Source organism: Vicia villosa, linkage group LG6 (assembly GCF_029867415.1).
Source record: "Vicia villosa cultivar HV-30 ecotype Madison, WI linkage group LG6, Vvil1.0, whole genome shotgun sequence".
Classification (NCBI taxonomy): Eukaryota; Viridiplantae; Streptophyta; class Magnoliopsida; order Fabales; family Fabaceae; genus Vicia; species Vicia villosa.
This window is the reverse complement of record NC_081185.1, coordinates 80890582-80905583: the sequence shown is the minus strand read 5'-3', so window position 1 is coordinate 80905583 and position 15002 is coordinate 80890582. Positions and strand designations below refer to the sequence as shown.

General features: G+C 37.5%; 2 protein-coding genes across 2 annotated transcripts; one reads left to right on the top strand and one right to left on the bottom strand.

Annotated features, from left to right (window-relative positions):
• Positions 1-6528: 6528 nt before the first annotated feature.
• On the top strand, positions 6529-8213 carry LOC131611733 (F-box/kelch-repeat protein At3g23880-like). Its single transcript, XM_058883635.1, has 2 exons — positions 6529-7143; positions 7368-8213. The coding sequence occupies exons 1-2, from the start codon at positions 6637-6639 to the stop codon at positions 8025-8027; spliced, it is 1167 nt and encodes a 388-aa protein (XP_058739618.1). The 5' UTR covers positions 6529-6636; the 3' UTR covers positions 8028-8213.
• A 240-nt stretch (positions 8214-8453) lies between these two features.
• LOC131611732 (kunitz type trypsin inhibitor 104-like) lies at positions 8454-9167 on the bottom strand. Its single transcript, XM_058883634.1, has one exon. The coding sequence runs from the start codon at positions 9130-9132 to the stop codon at positions 8524-8526; it is 609 nt and encodes a 202-aa protein (XP_058739617.1). The 5' UTR covers positions 9133-9167; the 3' UTR covers positions 8454-8523.
• Between the last annotated feature and the right edge of the window lie 5835 nt (positions 9168-15002).

The window sequence follows — 15002 nt, the reverse complement described above, 5'->3', positions numbered from 1 at the left end:
GCAGAGAGCAACTTCAGTGTTTCCTTTGTGGCATCTGACCAAAAATCCTACCAAGCTTTCCTCCATCTTTGGGTACAGTTGAAGTAGGGGATTTGGCTCTCTTCCTGGGTGTTCCCACCTTTCGCGTCGAACCCTTTCGAAGTTGGCTTCGACCCTTCGATTCAGCATGATCGAACACCTTCGACACATCCATTGCTTACCACCATTTCTCTCGTGGCAATTCCAGAGATATTCTTTGAGGCTTTTGGTTCTTGGAGGAACTTCGATGCCCCCATTTTGCCTCGTCAGCCATGTCTCTAGTTTGCCAAATTCAGACACTGGTCGTCTGGCGCTGACCATGTTAACCGCTGCTGGAGGAACTTCAGAGATCTGGATTTTCTGGAGTTTCATCCTGAGGTCTTCAGTGGCCTCACTGTTTTCTTCCTTCGATACTTCAGTTATTTCTGTCTTGGAAGATTCTTCAACAACAGTGTTGAAGACTATTTCACCTTTTAGGCTTTCAGTAGCCTGCTTTCCATTGAACATTGCTTTAGTCTCCACAACTTCAACTTCAGATGCCTCCACCATGTTGATATCTTCTACCTCGCAGAGGCTAGCGTCAGCAATGTTCAGGGGATTGGTATCGACCCTCATATGACTCTTGGTCTTGTCAGCAAACTTCAACCTTCCATCATTGAGAGCATTTTGAATTAGATCCCTGAAAAGAAAACATTGAGAAGTTTTATGGCCTAAAAACCCATGATATTTACAAAAACCTCTTTTCTTCCGTTGTTCCAACGGAGGAATATTTGAATTTGGAGGTAGTATCATTTGGCCATCTTTTACCAATAAATCAAATATTTCATCACACTTGGTAATGTCGAATGTATAAGTTTTCTTAGGGAACCTATCATTCTTATCGTTTTCTACTGGGTTTTTTCCATTTACAGGATTTAGCAATTTGCAGGCGTAAGGTGGCGCTTCTTTCAATTCAGCCAAGTCTATTTCGACTTCTTCAGGGCTATATGAGTCATTGAAAGACTCATCATCAGCGTCCTCGGCTTCGACGTACGCTACTCTTTCTTTCTTACAACTTTTATTCGCCCTAACTTTTTCTGCCTTCAGGCGTTCGACTTGTCGAACCCTGTCTGCTAATTGGGCCATGTCCCTAAGGTATTGGGTATCTAGTTTCTTTCTTATTGAATAATCTAGATCACCTGCAGCCATTTCGACAAGTTCATGCTCTGGGACTGTTGTAAAACACCTTGATTTTAACAAACGGAACCTATTTAAATAATCATCAATTGTTTCTGTGAATTTTCTTTTAACACTGGCCAATTCTTTCAAACTTATCTTAGTTTGACCCATGTAGAATTGCTCATGGAAAAGCCTTTCCAAGTATGCCCATGCATCTATCGAATTTGGTGGCAAAGTAGTAAACCAAATGAAGGCATTCTTTGTCAGCGAACTAGGGAAATATTTGATCCTTAAATCCTCGTTTCCCGCTAAGTCTCCTGCTTCTGTCAAATATCTGGCAATATGTTCCACTGTTGACTCATTAGTTTCGCCTGAAAATTTTGTAAATTTGGGTACCTTAGTGCCCCTAGGCAATTCTGTCTGCATGATATAATCTGATATCGGGGATGTATAATTTGGACGTCTAAGCCCAGTACTAAGGCCATTATTGGCCATAACCCTTTCTATCATAGCAGTTAAATTAGTCTCTGTAGCCAGATTTTCTCTTCTGACTCTTTGGACAACCTCATCTGGGTGTTCGTCCCTACCCAAAATCCTCAATCTGGGTCGCTCTTCCTCCGTTTCCTGTCGAACAGGGACGGTTCTTTGATTTGAATCCTCTAAGTTAATTACTGGAGTTCTTTCGAACATCTCTGTCCTTCGTGAGGGGCCTACATCCCTAGTAGCTGTCCTAGGTGGCGGGACTATATCTTGTACACGTTCCAAAATGGGCCTCTCTTCTTGGTTCGAAGGCTGTTTGTCTTTCCTTTTAGGTGGTGTTATTCCCATGAATTCCGCCATTCGATTCATTTGAGATGATATCTTTTGGAAAGTCTCCATGTTTTCTCTATTTGTAGTAGTAACATTTTCCATTAGTGGGCTTAAAACTGAAGTCAATTCTCTGGCCAAAACCCCTACCATATCATGGTTGCTTGCATCCATTTCTTGTCGAAATGCTGCTTGGTTATTTGTGGTAAAGTGAGGCACCTGGGTAGAAAAACCAGTGTTATGTGCACTTCGACCCACTGAACTAACATTCGGTGAAAATGTCGCATTGTTAGTTGGGGCATATATAGATCCTGCCCCTCGTACGCCTGTTCCATATGGGTATGGCATTCCATATGAACTATTTGGTCTCCATTCGAAAGCAGAATTCGTGCCTTGACCAGGCAAATTATTTGCAGCATTTGTCGAGGCAAACAATACGTCCTCTGCGCTTGTGGATGAGGGTGCGGTTGTCGACACTGAAACTGGAATAGTCCCTGAAAGCCCTTTATTATTTTCAGGCAAAGCCTGGGAATTATCTGCAGGTCTCGATCCATTTGGACCTGTTGCATCTCGTGTTCCTTGAGTAGAAGTCGAATTTGCCGCTCCTGATCCTGAACCTTGTGGGGGATCTCGATCACCCCCTGCACTGGCCGTAACGACCATTTTCCTGTTGTACCTTCGTTTGGGAATCGGTTGTGCACTGTTCTTTAATTTATCGTTCCTAAGGTTCATACAAGATCTTGATATTGTCTAGACAAAAATAAAGCAATTGATTAAAACAATCTGCTTGACACTGTCCCACTGGGCGTGCCAATTTGTTTACGGTGATTTCCGGTAAACAACCGCTAGTCCTCCAAACTATAATAAATATGATTTGGTTACTCGCAGGATCGACTAGATTGATCCTAGGACACATAGTCAAGAAGATCGTTATCAATGTTCATTCGAACCATATTCATGATTTGTCTTCTTCAATAAACGTTGTTCGATTAAAGAACAAATAGTCTTGATAATCACTTTGTTATATATAAATGTGACTTCAACGAAAAGATAAGTAACATAACATATGAAACTAAAAGGGCTGTTAAAACGTAAAGAATCTTAAACTGCAGAAATGTTAAAGACTTTGAAAGTAAATAACATGAAAGTAATTCGAAAGTAAATGGCATTAAAGTAAAGATACAGAAATGTAAATGGCAAGAAGTAAACGAAATGCAGTAATTCTGGAAGATATTTAAAAACAAGAGATAATACACATGTATTAAAATGGTGGTGTCATACGTACATTTTCTCAGCGAACTCTTTCTCTTAACGCTTGATACTTGAGTAAATATGTGAGTGATTTGTACAAAATGAACACACCGAATCCTAACATTAAGACTCCTATTTATACTAGTTTCGACCTTAACGGTCCTACACTAATCTGCTGCCACGTTTCTCATAAGAACTTCTAGCGATGCCATCTGTTATTGGACAGTTACGAAACCGTCTTCGAATTTCAAATCTTCCCGCCTGAGTCCGTCTTCGACGCGTGGCAGTGTATTAAAAACACTACGAAAACACGCTAAGTAGTAAATACTTAAATATTTATAAATTTTGTCTAAGTCCCGAAGACACATATTTTCACTAGCTTTCAGTATTCACTATCTTCATCGAACTTAGAAGTCTTTATTCTCGAAGCATGACCATCAGTAGCCACTCTTTCTTCCTTAAGGGATGGCCATCAGTAACCATCTTTCCTTCGATTTTCTTCTTCTTCGAAGGACAAACACTACAAAACGAAATCTTCAGCTAACACATTTCCAACAACTTCAATAACTCTTACAATTACTTACTAATAATCCAAAACAAGATCTTAAACAATTCGTCACTTACTCATTGTTCCTTCGTCAATAGCTTACACAGTAGCTACTCAAAAACAACTTCTTAGTCCATTAACAACACTGAATATAATAACTTCCTAAACTCCATCTTATAACAATTATCCTTTTTCCAAGACACTCCAACTTGTTCGACAACCAAAATCTTAAATTCATGATACCTTCGAATTCAGGAAACAACAAAGCTTCAACATCACTTGCACTGTCGCCAAGTGCAGCACACCAACATCTTACAACTGAATATATCCGAGAAGCACTGCTTCTCCCCCACTTAGATTCAAACCCACACCTGCAACAAACAACTAGAAAGCAATCAAGTACCGACAGTGTTTCACACACTTGTCGCATACAGAGGAATAAACAACATTAGACAACACTGGCCGGACAGACCGACCTGCTCTGATACCACTAATGTAACACCCCAAATCTACCCAACAATTCTATTAAAATCAGAGTATAAAAATTTCACAAACAACGCAAGGGATGTCACATTATCATACCAAATAATAATTAAATAAAACAAACAATTAATAAAAATACCAAATAAACTAATTAATAAAATAGCTAATAAAATTGGGATGTTACAACTGTCCCCCACTTAAAAGATTTTTGTCCTCGAAAATTACCTCAAATGAACAACTAAGGATATGATTCCTTCATCTTATCCTCGAGTTCCCAAGTAATGTTTCCATCGACCACTCTTTTACAAATTACTTTCACCAAAGCAATTTCCTCATCACGAAGCTTCTTCACCTCTCGATCCTTAATTCGCATAGGTGATGTATCAACCGTCAAATTATCTCTTACTTGAACATCATCTAATTGAACAGCATGCGATGGATCCGCAATGTACCTACTCAATTGAGATACATGGAACACATCATGCAAATTAGAAAGCGAATGTGGCAATATAATCCGATATGCCACTTCACCTATCCTCTCGGAAATCTAATAAGGACCAATAAAACGCGGTGTTAACTTACGCGATTTCAAATCCCTACCAACACCCGTTATCGGCGTAACTCTAAGAAACACATGTTCATCCTTCTCGAACTCAAGTGCTTTCCTCCTCTATCATGGTTACTCTTTTGACGACTCTGAGAAGCCTTCATCTTCTCTTGAATCATCTTAATCTTATCTGTAGTCAGTTGAACTAACTCGGGTTCAACCACAACACTTTCTCCAAATTCATACCAACACAAAGGAGTTCTACACCTTCTACCACTTCTGCTCGACAGATGTTTAACAAATGTACCGAATCCCATAGCACGAATTTCATCACCAGTAAGCGCATTAATATTCCCCTTTCTATCACCTAGAGCTGCATCTAATTCAACAAAATCTTTGCTGTGATTATTAACATTGCCACCACCATCATCTGAACTTTGAAACGCATTGGACACCGAATTGATGTCATCCTGAGCATAGTCTGATTCAGCATCAGATGTATCAGTAACACGACAAAGAACGTCGTTGGAACCATAATGGCCATAGTTTTCCATGGTAAACCTGAATTAACACATTTGTTAACACACCAAAACCCAACATAAATCAGAGTACCTAATTTCCTATTCAAATCAAGCATAGACCTTAGTTCATAAAATCTAAATCAAATTTAACACATGATATGAATTATCTCAATTTTTAACACAACAAAACTCAACATCAATCTCAATTCCTTATTTCTTAATTAAATAATGGGACCTGATTCAAAGGTAACCACCAAATTTGAAAATTCGAAATCATCAGATATTAAATCCATGTAAATAAAACAAATTCAGGCATAAACCCTAATTCCTAATTTGAAATCGAATTTAACACTTCCATTTATAATTTATTTGAAATCAGTTAATCTTAATCATTAATTTCAAATGATGGATGTTGTGTTGATGTTCGTCTACTGTGTTGGCAAAGAATATGAAACAGAAAATGAGAACGATGAATAACTTTGCGATGTTCAAAAATGGCGGACGAACACGATGAATAATTTCAGGTTGTTCAAAAGTGGGGACAAAAACATAATTAGGACTTCATGTTAGTTAGTGAAGATGAATATGATGTTGATGTAGTAGTTTGGATCCTCTCCTTCCCTCCTTCCTTCTCCTTCACTTAAGTAAGTATAAAATAAAATAGATGATTAATAAAAAATTATAAATTAAATAAGAGAGATGAAATATAAGAGAGAGATAGAGAGAAATCAGTGAATGAGAGAAGTGGAGAGAAAAATTGGAAGGAGAGGATCCAAGTCCGTTGATGTAGTGAGGAAGATTAACTTAAAGTTGTTATGATTAATTTTATTTTAATTGATTTTCATTTTAAACATAAAAATTTAAAAACAATATTAATATGTTAGAGACTTAATTGCAATATTCATAAGTAAAAAGTTACCATAGTAAGTGACATAAATGATCCAGTCCTATGTGACATTTTAGGTTTAGAGTATAATTCTGATGTATCCGAATGTGACTTCATCATAGAAATCATTTTAATAACTTCACTATAGAATTTTTGTATTTTTAAAAAGAATTTTTGAGAGAGTTAAATTGAATGTTTGATTATTTAGAAGGACACAAATTATATTTAACCTTTAAAAATAATTATAAGAAAAATTATGAAAAAATGTTTATGACGAGAGAGGATAAAAAAAGAAAGAAAAAGAAATGACAAACAAGAAGGGTTGGAGTCGGAGTTGACGAGTGAAATGGGTAAAATGGAGTTTTAAGTGAACCTAAGAAATTTCCAAAGGTTTTATGTGCAATACAGGTCGCTTATCATGTCTCTTCCAATTCTCCCTCCCGAACTTATAGAGGAAATTCTTTCATGGCTTTCGGTGAAACTTCTGGTGAGATTGACATGCGTTTGCAAACTGTGGAAATCGCTCATCTTTGATCCAACATTCGCTAAACTCCACCTTGAAAGATCACCCAAGCGCACACACACCTTACTTACCTTAATCGATGGCGTAGAAGAGTCAGAAACTTGGGTCGTAGCTCCACTGTCAGTCCGTCGTTTACTCGAATACCCTTCCTCCACTGTCGTCAACGAAGACAAGTGTTACCGTTTTACAAACGATAGTTATGATGCAATAGGCTCTGCCAACGGCTTGGTCTGTGTCATTGGTGTTAAATCAATACAAGCTGGAAACAGAGAAATTCATAGTTGGTTCTGGAACCCTAGTTTACGATTAAAATCTGAATACTCACCAACTTTATCATTCATGTGTCCTAATCGCAGTGTGCACCATGGATTTGGCTATGATGATTCAAGAGACACATACAAGGTTACTCAAATTTCAATTTAAATTTTTGTTACTTTGATACACCAAAATGAGAATTGCAAGAGTCCTTAGTTGCACAATTGCATTTCATCCCAAATGATTAAAGGCTCTGTCAAATATATGTTGTCTTACTGTTATGCTACCTTCTCATTTTGTGTATTGGTTAAAGTGATACCGTCCATACATTTCATTTCTTTGGATTAATTTTGTTATTTACTCCATGCAAGGTGGTGGCTGTGTTTTGGGATCATACATTGCAGAAATGGGAGGGGAGAGTTCATTGCATGGGCGATAGTTACTGGAGAAAGACTCTCGCTTGCCCTGATTTTCCAACTCTACTAGGACCTCTTGTCTGCGTTCCATTCGTTAATGGTAGTGTTAACTGGTTAGCGCTTAACAACTTAAACTATCATGAGTATGAATGGAAAAATGTTACCATCGAAAAATTAATGATTTTTTCGCTTGATCTACGGACGGAAACATGTAAGTATATGTTGCTACCTGACTGTATTGGTAAAAAGCCCGAAGATGAACCAACTCTTTCTGTTTTAAGGGGTTGCCTGTGCCTTTATTATAACCACATGAATACCCATTTTGTTTTGTGGGAAATGAGAGAGTTTGGAGTTCAAGAGTCTTGGACTCGGTTGGTGAATCTTCGCTATGCGCAGATTCAATGGGATTTTGTGCCTGATGTGATGATGTTGCCAGTGTGTCTGTCGGAAAATGGAGATGTCGTGAGGCTGGCCTGCCCACAAGCTTGGTATGATGTTGTTATGTATAATCGAAGAGATGGTAGAGTTGAACATATTGAATTTTCTAACAGCCAAATTTTTTATGCCTGTGAACATATGAAGAGCTTGGTTTTGCCTCGGCCTCATCCACATTAAGCTCCTATGCAGCAAACTGCTCGTTTTTTTTTTTTTATAGTTTGTGTTAGATTCAAGTGTTGTAATGACTACTGATGGTTTCTTAATTGTGTTTTCCTTAGCTAGTAAAACTATTTTGTTGGGCAAAGATATTTTAATTACTTGATGAATCAAAGTGTTTGGATTGGATGAAGATATTTAAATTTTCTATTTATTACTATTATGAGTTAGTTTTCTACATAATGCACACATGCTGTTTTTTTTTTTTGTTTTGGGTCTGATTTAAATAGGACTATTTTACAAAGTGACTGACTATAAATAAAATACATTTGATTTATTCTTAGTAAAGAAAGTATACATACTCAAATAACCCTTTATTCCAAGTCATAATACATCTAAGTTGTAACCCTTTCCTTCTTTCATGATGTGAATTAAAATGAACTACATGTTATAAATGAACTACATACATAAACACACCACAGAAATAAATTAACTTCACGTACCATCCTACAAACAATTATTCTTTTTGAAACACAACAGGGAGTGCACCACCATCGAGTGCCAACAGAATCTTTCCATTTTCACGAATAACACCAACAGTCCCACATTCAAACTTACAAGCAGAGCATACCTCTGTAGGGCACCATTGGATGTTATAGATACCGCTAGTTTGTGTTGGCACAATCCTAAAGAAGTTACCGTATGCTCCAGCTGTATTGTCATCCCTTCCGGTTATAATAAGCCTCCTTCCACTTGTAGCATCTTTCTCACCCACTCTCCATTCTGTGGACTGCGCGCAACTTGAGGAAGCTGCAAATATTACTCTCAAGTCTCTGTTAAGAAGCACGTCGTCTTCGTCATGACGGGGGACAAAAGGTGTGAATACCACCGGCAAACCGTTTGCCAGGTCAGTGTTGACAAGACCAACTTGCAGAGGGCATGGCGCATTTCCTGTGATCAATGTAGGACCTCCTCCGTTGCCTGTGATAGCAGGCCTGATGAAGTATTCTTCATCGTCCTCAACTGCGTCGCCACTTGTGTCTATCACAATTTGGGCTATTGATGTTGTTGCCATCAAAAGCCACACATGAACAAGGATGAACACAGTGAGGAATCTAGTTGACATTATGGATTAATCTTACTGGCTCACGAGACGACTTAGACTTTTTGTGTGTTTGCTGTTGATTGGTAGGCAAAGTATTTATAGGACTAATCATGATACCATGCAGCGAATAGAATGATTCATGAGTAAACAAAAGTACAATAAAATAATTTACATGAATTTTCATATTGTAAACTTGCTCTGTAACTCCTACCGGACAAATTAAATAATCAAAGTAAGCATTATATGTTGCTTTGTTTTGATCGCACGATTTTGATAGGGTGGAAATGGTGAATTTATTCCTTGTTTGAATCGTCCAGTTCATGAAGTATACAAACCAAATTCTACAAGAACACTCTTTCACTGTTTTCCTTCTGTCCCCAAATTAATTAATAATTAAACTAAATGTTACATTTCGTGCATAGCTTTCTCAAAAGTATGATATATTAATTTATGCAGGCATATACAGTTTCAATGACAAAATTGTAATTTGTTTGGATTGTAAAAGAGTGAAAATTTATAATAAAATTGTAAATCTGGCTATGCTAATAAAATATCTATTTGTATTACACGGTGCGTATCCAATATAAGAAATGGTTACGTAGAAGGAAAATACTTAGATGGACACAACCATACCACCAGTACTTACACACAACCAATCATATTTTTTTTATTAATTAAAAATAAAAAATTAAATTGTCTCTCTCCTCTTTTATCTCAACCACCCCCCATGATGCCAATTAAAAACGAAATTAATATTAAATAAATTTATATTCTCTCTCTTTTCATTGGTTGTGCCTAAAAAATTGGATTTAGGTTCGTGTCCATACAAGTATTTCTCTACGTAGAATCTATTTAATTTTTTTATTATTAATATTTAAAATCTTTTTTTTTTGAAAAATAAGAAATTATATATATTTCCAAAAACAATTTATATACAAAGTGACCCATAGGGTTCAGCTACTATCTACTAAGCAACCAAAAACTACTCAAAGAAGAAACGGAGCAATTTTTTCTCTAAGGCTCGGTTTTCTCGACATCCTATGCACATTAAATTTAGTATAATATATTTAGTTCCTGAGCTTTCAGCGTCGAAGATTTGTTTAGTATAATACTTTGTCCACCATTGATGAAAATCTATAGTAGAGTAAAAGGTAGGCTCGAAGGAGATTGGAGAGAGGGTCGTGATACCGACATATTTGGAGATTTTGGATTCATATTCCTCTTCAGATAAATACATAGTGTATAGACACATGTGATTTCTTTTGTCATACATGCACTTTGGTTTAAGTTGAACCAATCCAAATTGCCTCGATACAAGATTTGGTTGGTAGCGAAGGAGACAACAATGACTCATGGGGGATCGTAATCGATGGTATAACAGTTTAGGAGTTAGAAAAGCCTCCCAGATAACCATGGATTCAGCTTGTTGATCTGGAGAAGTTGCTGGAAATTCTCGGGTAAACCATTCGGGACCTACTTTCCTTTTTACAAATGGAGCCATAGAAGGACTGAACTGGTAGCGTTTAGCGAACATCATCATGTACGCTTGGAAAGTCTCGCGAAGCTTTCCTGATTCTTCTTTGGGAGTTAGGTAAGCTTGTATAGTCCCTTCGACTGTTCGATTTTTGATTGTCGTATCTTCTTCATCCACGATACCTCTATATGGTAGATGAGCCTCGAAAGTAGCATTGAGCCATAGCTGCAATAACCATAAAGGGCCAGTGAAAAGGAGAGATCCCGTTTTGTAATTCTTGACGAAATATGTTGCTTCGCCAAGATTTTCGTAAAGAAACCCTAAAATTAACTGGCTTAAGTTCAATCTTTTTCCAGCATTTATCTGGTTAGCCATACAAAGATACCTCTTTGCCACTTGGATGGACCTAGAACAAAAAACACATCTCAAAAGCCAGAGTGCTAGAAATGCAATATGTTCTTCATCTGTGACTTCAGTAGTCGTTTGGACATGGTATCTCTGGATAAAAGCAGTGTAGGTGACTTTTACTTCTTTGAACTTGATGGTGTCAGTATCCATGAAGTTGGGGTCGAAAACTTCCCCAGTTGGTCGAAGCCCTGTGATAGCGGCTATGTCGAAGAGATTGGGGGTAATCATTCCACAAGGAAGGTGGAAGGTATTGTGAGAAGCATCTCAAAAATATACTGATGCTACTAGCATGGGTTGGTTGTATTCTAAACCTGTTTTGGATAATTGAATCAGATCATAAATTCCTAATTCCTTCCAAAATGAAGCCTTTTTGCTTTCTACCTTAGTCAGCCAAGCATAATACAAGTCAGGATCCTTTCCTAAAGGGATTGATCTAAAGACTTTTAGGAAATTGGTCGCATAGTTCAACCTAATTTTCTCTAAGGCTACAGTGGCTTCAGTCGAAGCATCATCTACATTGGCAGTTTCAGCTAAGATTTGGTTGCCATCTTCATCTATTTTGTTCTCGCTAACCAAGGGCCTAGTCTTATAATAAGTAGGGAAAAATTTACCCAGAGAAGGGTTATTTCCTCCAGGTAAAGGACCCATAAAAGCATGAGTTCTTCCAGAAAGTTCAAAATGAATGATTACATGAGAAGCGTAGATAGCGCGAGTTTCTGCTATGTTTGGGTCCGGAATGTACTGTTGGTTACCTATCTGCGTAGGGTGTTGAAACTGTTGGACAGGTTGGAGAGCATTTGAATAAGACACCATGGATGTGTTTGTTTCAAGAATTAGGTTAAAAACCAAAGAGGATTTCTTTTTTCTGTGTTGGTTGCAGAAGACTGAAAGATGAAGTTGTATGAAGGCAAAGGGTTTAGGTATTTAAAGGTTTAGTTAGAAACTTTTTCAAATCTTGTGTGAAGATCAAGAGGACACGCGGCGAGAAATGATTTAATCTAACGGCGGTCAAACAATTGCTAGCCTTACTCCTAGTATCTAGGAGCAATAATCACAAGTAGCGACAAAACGTGGGGATGCACGTTTTGAAGAGACGTTTTTTGAAAATGACAAGAAGTTTTGAAAGATGAGTCATAAATGATTATGACGTTAGTCAGGTGTCTTGGAACTCTAAAAAATGAGTAAAACGAAATCTCATCATGACAAGAAATGCCTATTTCTCTTGTTTTTCGAAACAGACATTTATTGGGGGCAATTTGTTAGCTGGAGATTTTGATTGAAGAAAATGTTCTTTGAAGAAATTAGAGTTCAAAGGAAAATGGCTTCTGATGGCCATTCGCGAGAATAAAAATGGCTCCTGATGGCCAGGTTCGAGGATGTCAGTTAAGTCAAGATGAATATGATTGAAATCGAAGCTGGATCGAGATAGGTTGTCTTTGTGACTTAAGCGTTTTCTCGAAATACAAAAAGTATTGAAACTTGGTGTATTTCGCGGCATTCTCATTAGAGATCACGTTGCCACGTATCGTAATAGAATTTAGGCGGGAGGATTTGAAATTCGAAACACTCTGTATAACCGCATGAGGACAGATGGCGCCCAAGGATTCAAAGCGTATGTATGTGAAGCAACGTGGCATTTCATTAGCGTAGGACCGTTAGGGTCGAATTAGTATAAATAAGGGTCTTAGTATCAGGATCCAGGGTGTTCATTTTGTATAAATCACTCACAAAATTACTCAAGTATTAAGTGTTAAGAGAAAGAGTTTGCTGAGAAATGTACGTATGACACCAACACCACTTTGAATACATTTGTATTTTTCTTTATTCAAGTATATTTATAATTTCTCTATCTTTCGTTTAATTTTTATCCGAAGCACTTTACATTCCTGTATTTTACATTTCTGTAATTTACATTCTTGTATTTTACATTTATGCAATTTACACTTCTTTTACATTTCTATCGAACTTATATTTACGTGTATAACAAGTTTACTTCGCATGATTAGTCATACGATCATGATCACATCATAAACGAGTTTCGAAGAAAAAACCAACAAATATGAACCAAATTATATCAAAAAAATTGTTTGACTATGTCCTAGGATCAATCTAGTCGATCCTGCGAGTAACCAAAGTATAAACTATAGTTTGGAAGACTAGCGGTTGTTTACCGGAAATCACCATAAAAAGGATGTAATCAAGGGATCCATGTGTTCTTTGTTTGCCTTTGTTGAACTTCACTCTGCAAGATTTTCCAAGTACACAATGTTCACAAAACTTCAGCTTTTCGACTTTGTCTCCACCAAGCAGATTTTGTCTCCCTAATTCGACCAGACCCCTTTCACTGACATGGCCCAATCTCATGTGCCAGATTTTTGTCTTTGACAATGGTTTCATGGATGCAACATTTGTCGAGCCACTTACAACTTCAGCCTCAAAGGTATACAAGCCTTGTTTCTTCACGCCTCTCAAGACTTCCTTCGACCCCTTCATGACTCTTAGGATACTTTTCTCTCCTTGGAAAACATATCCTTTCTTGTCGAATTCACCAAGAGAAAGCAAAGTTCTCTTCAAATCAGGAACATACCTGACTTCAGTTAACAACCTTATTAACTCATCATGAAGCTTGAATCTCAAAGATCCAACACCTGCAATCTTGCAAGCTTTGTTATTTCCCAGTAGTATTGATCCACCATCTTGATCACATGATTCCTCGAACAAGTCTTTGTTTGGAGTCATGTGCCAAGTGCAACCTGAATCCATAACCCACTCCTTCCTAGAGTCATTGCTCGAAACCACAAGGACATCAGATTATTCGAAATCATCTTGAACCATAGCTGCATTGTCATTATCCTTACCTCCATGATCTTTCAGGTGTTCAGGGCACACCTTTCTTGTGTGACCCTCCTTCTTACAATGATAGCATCGAATTCCAGATGCTTCGCTACTGTAAGACTTCGATTGGCTTTTGCTCTTCTTCTAGTCGAACTTACCATCCTTACGCAAGGATTCTCCTTTAACAGCCAAACCTTCACCAACAGTCAAAGATTTATGCTCCTTTCGTACGTTCAAGTCCTTAGAATACAGGGCTGATTGAACTTCTTCAAAGGTCAAGGACTCCCTTCCATACAAGAGAGTTTCTTTGAAGTAAGCGTGTGATCGATGCAAAGTGCACAATAGTAACAGCGCTTGATCTTCATTATCAATCTTCACATCAATATTTTCAAGATCAAGAATCAGTTTGTTGAACATATCCAACTACTCAGCCAACACTTTGTCTTCAATCATCTTGAAAGAATACAAAGCTTGCTTCAGGTAGATTCGATTTACCAGCGATTTGGTCATGTACAAACTTTCAAGTTTCACCCATAACCCTGATGCCGTCGTCTCTGATCCGCTGTCGCGTGCGGATCAAAACGAGTAGTTTTCAAAAACGTAGTATGGCGACAAATTAACTCGAATATCGTCTCACAAGGATTCTTAGTTATTACTAACCGACGGTAAATTGATTTAGGGGGGGTTTATTTTAGTTTAGGATTCTATTATGAAAAACAAAGTAAATAATTGATTATCAAATAAGCTAAAACGGCTAATCTACTGATTTCGGTTTCGACTTATCATTGATTATTATAATTTCAATCTCCTAATCCATTCCTAATCGACTACAAAACTCACTGACAAGCGCAACAAATTTTATGTGTTGTAAGTTCCTATGATCCGAATTAAGCAAACGATTGTATACGAATTAAGCAAACGATTTATAGGAAGAACTTGAAAGGAAATCGAAATTCAATTGAACATTATAATAATCTCAAAGATTGGAACCTGAATACAGTAGATCAGCTCCGCGGAATTAGCTCTCCATTACGAAATTCGTGAATGGTGTAAAAATGACAGCATGAAAAGTACGGCCAGACCTAGGTACTAGAGAGAATCAAACGATTTACAGCCCAATTGGGTCAAATACATAACCCAGACCCAATACAAATGACCCAAAACGAAAATAAAA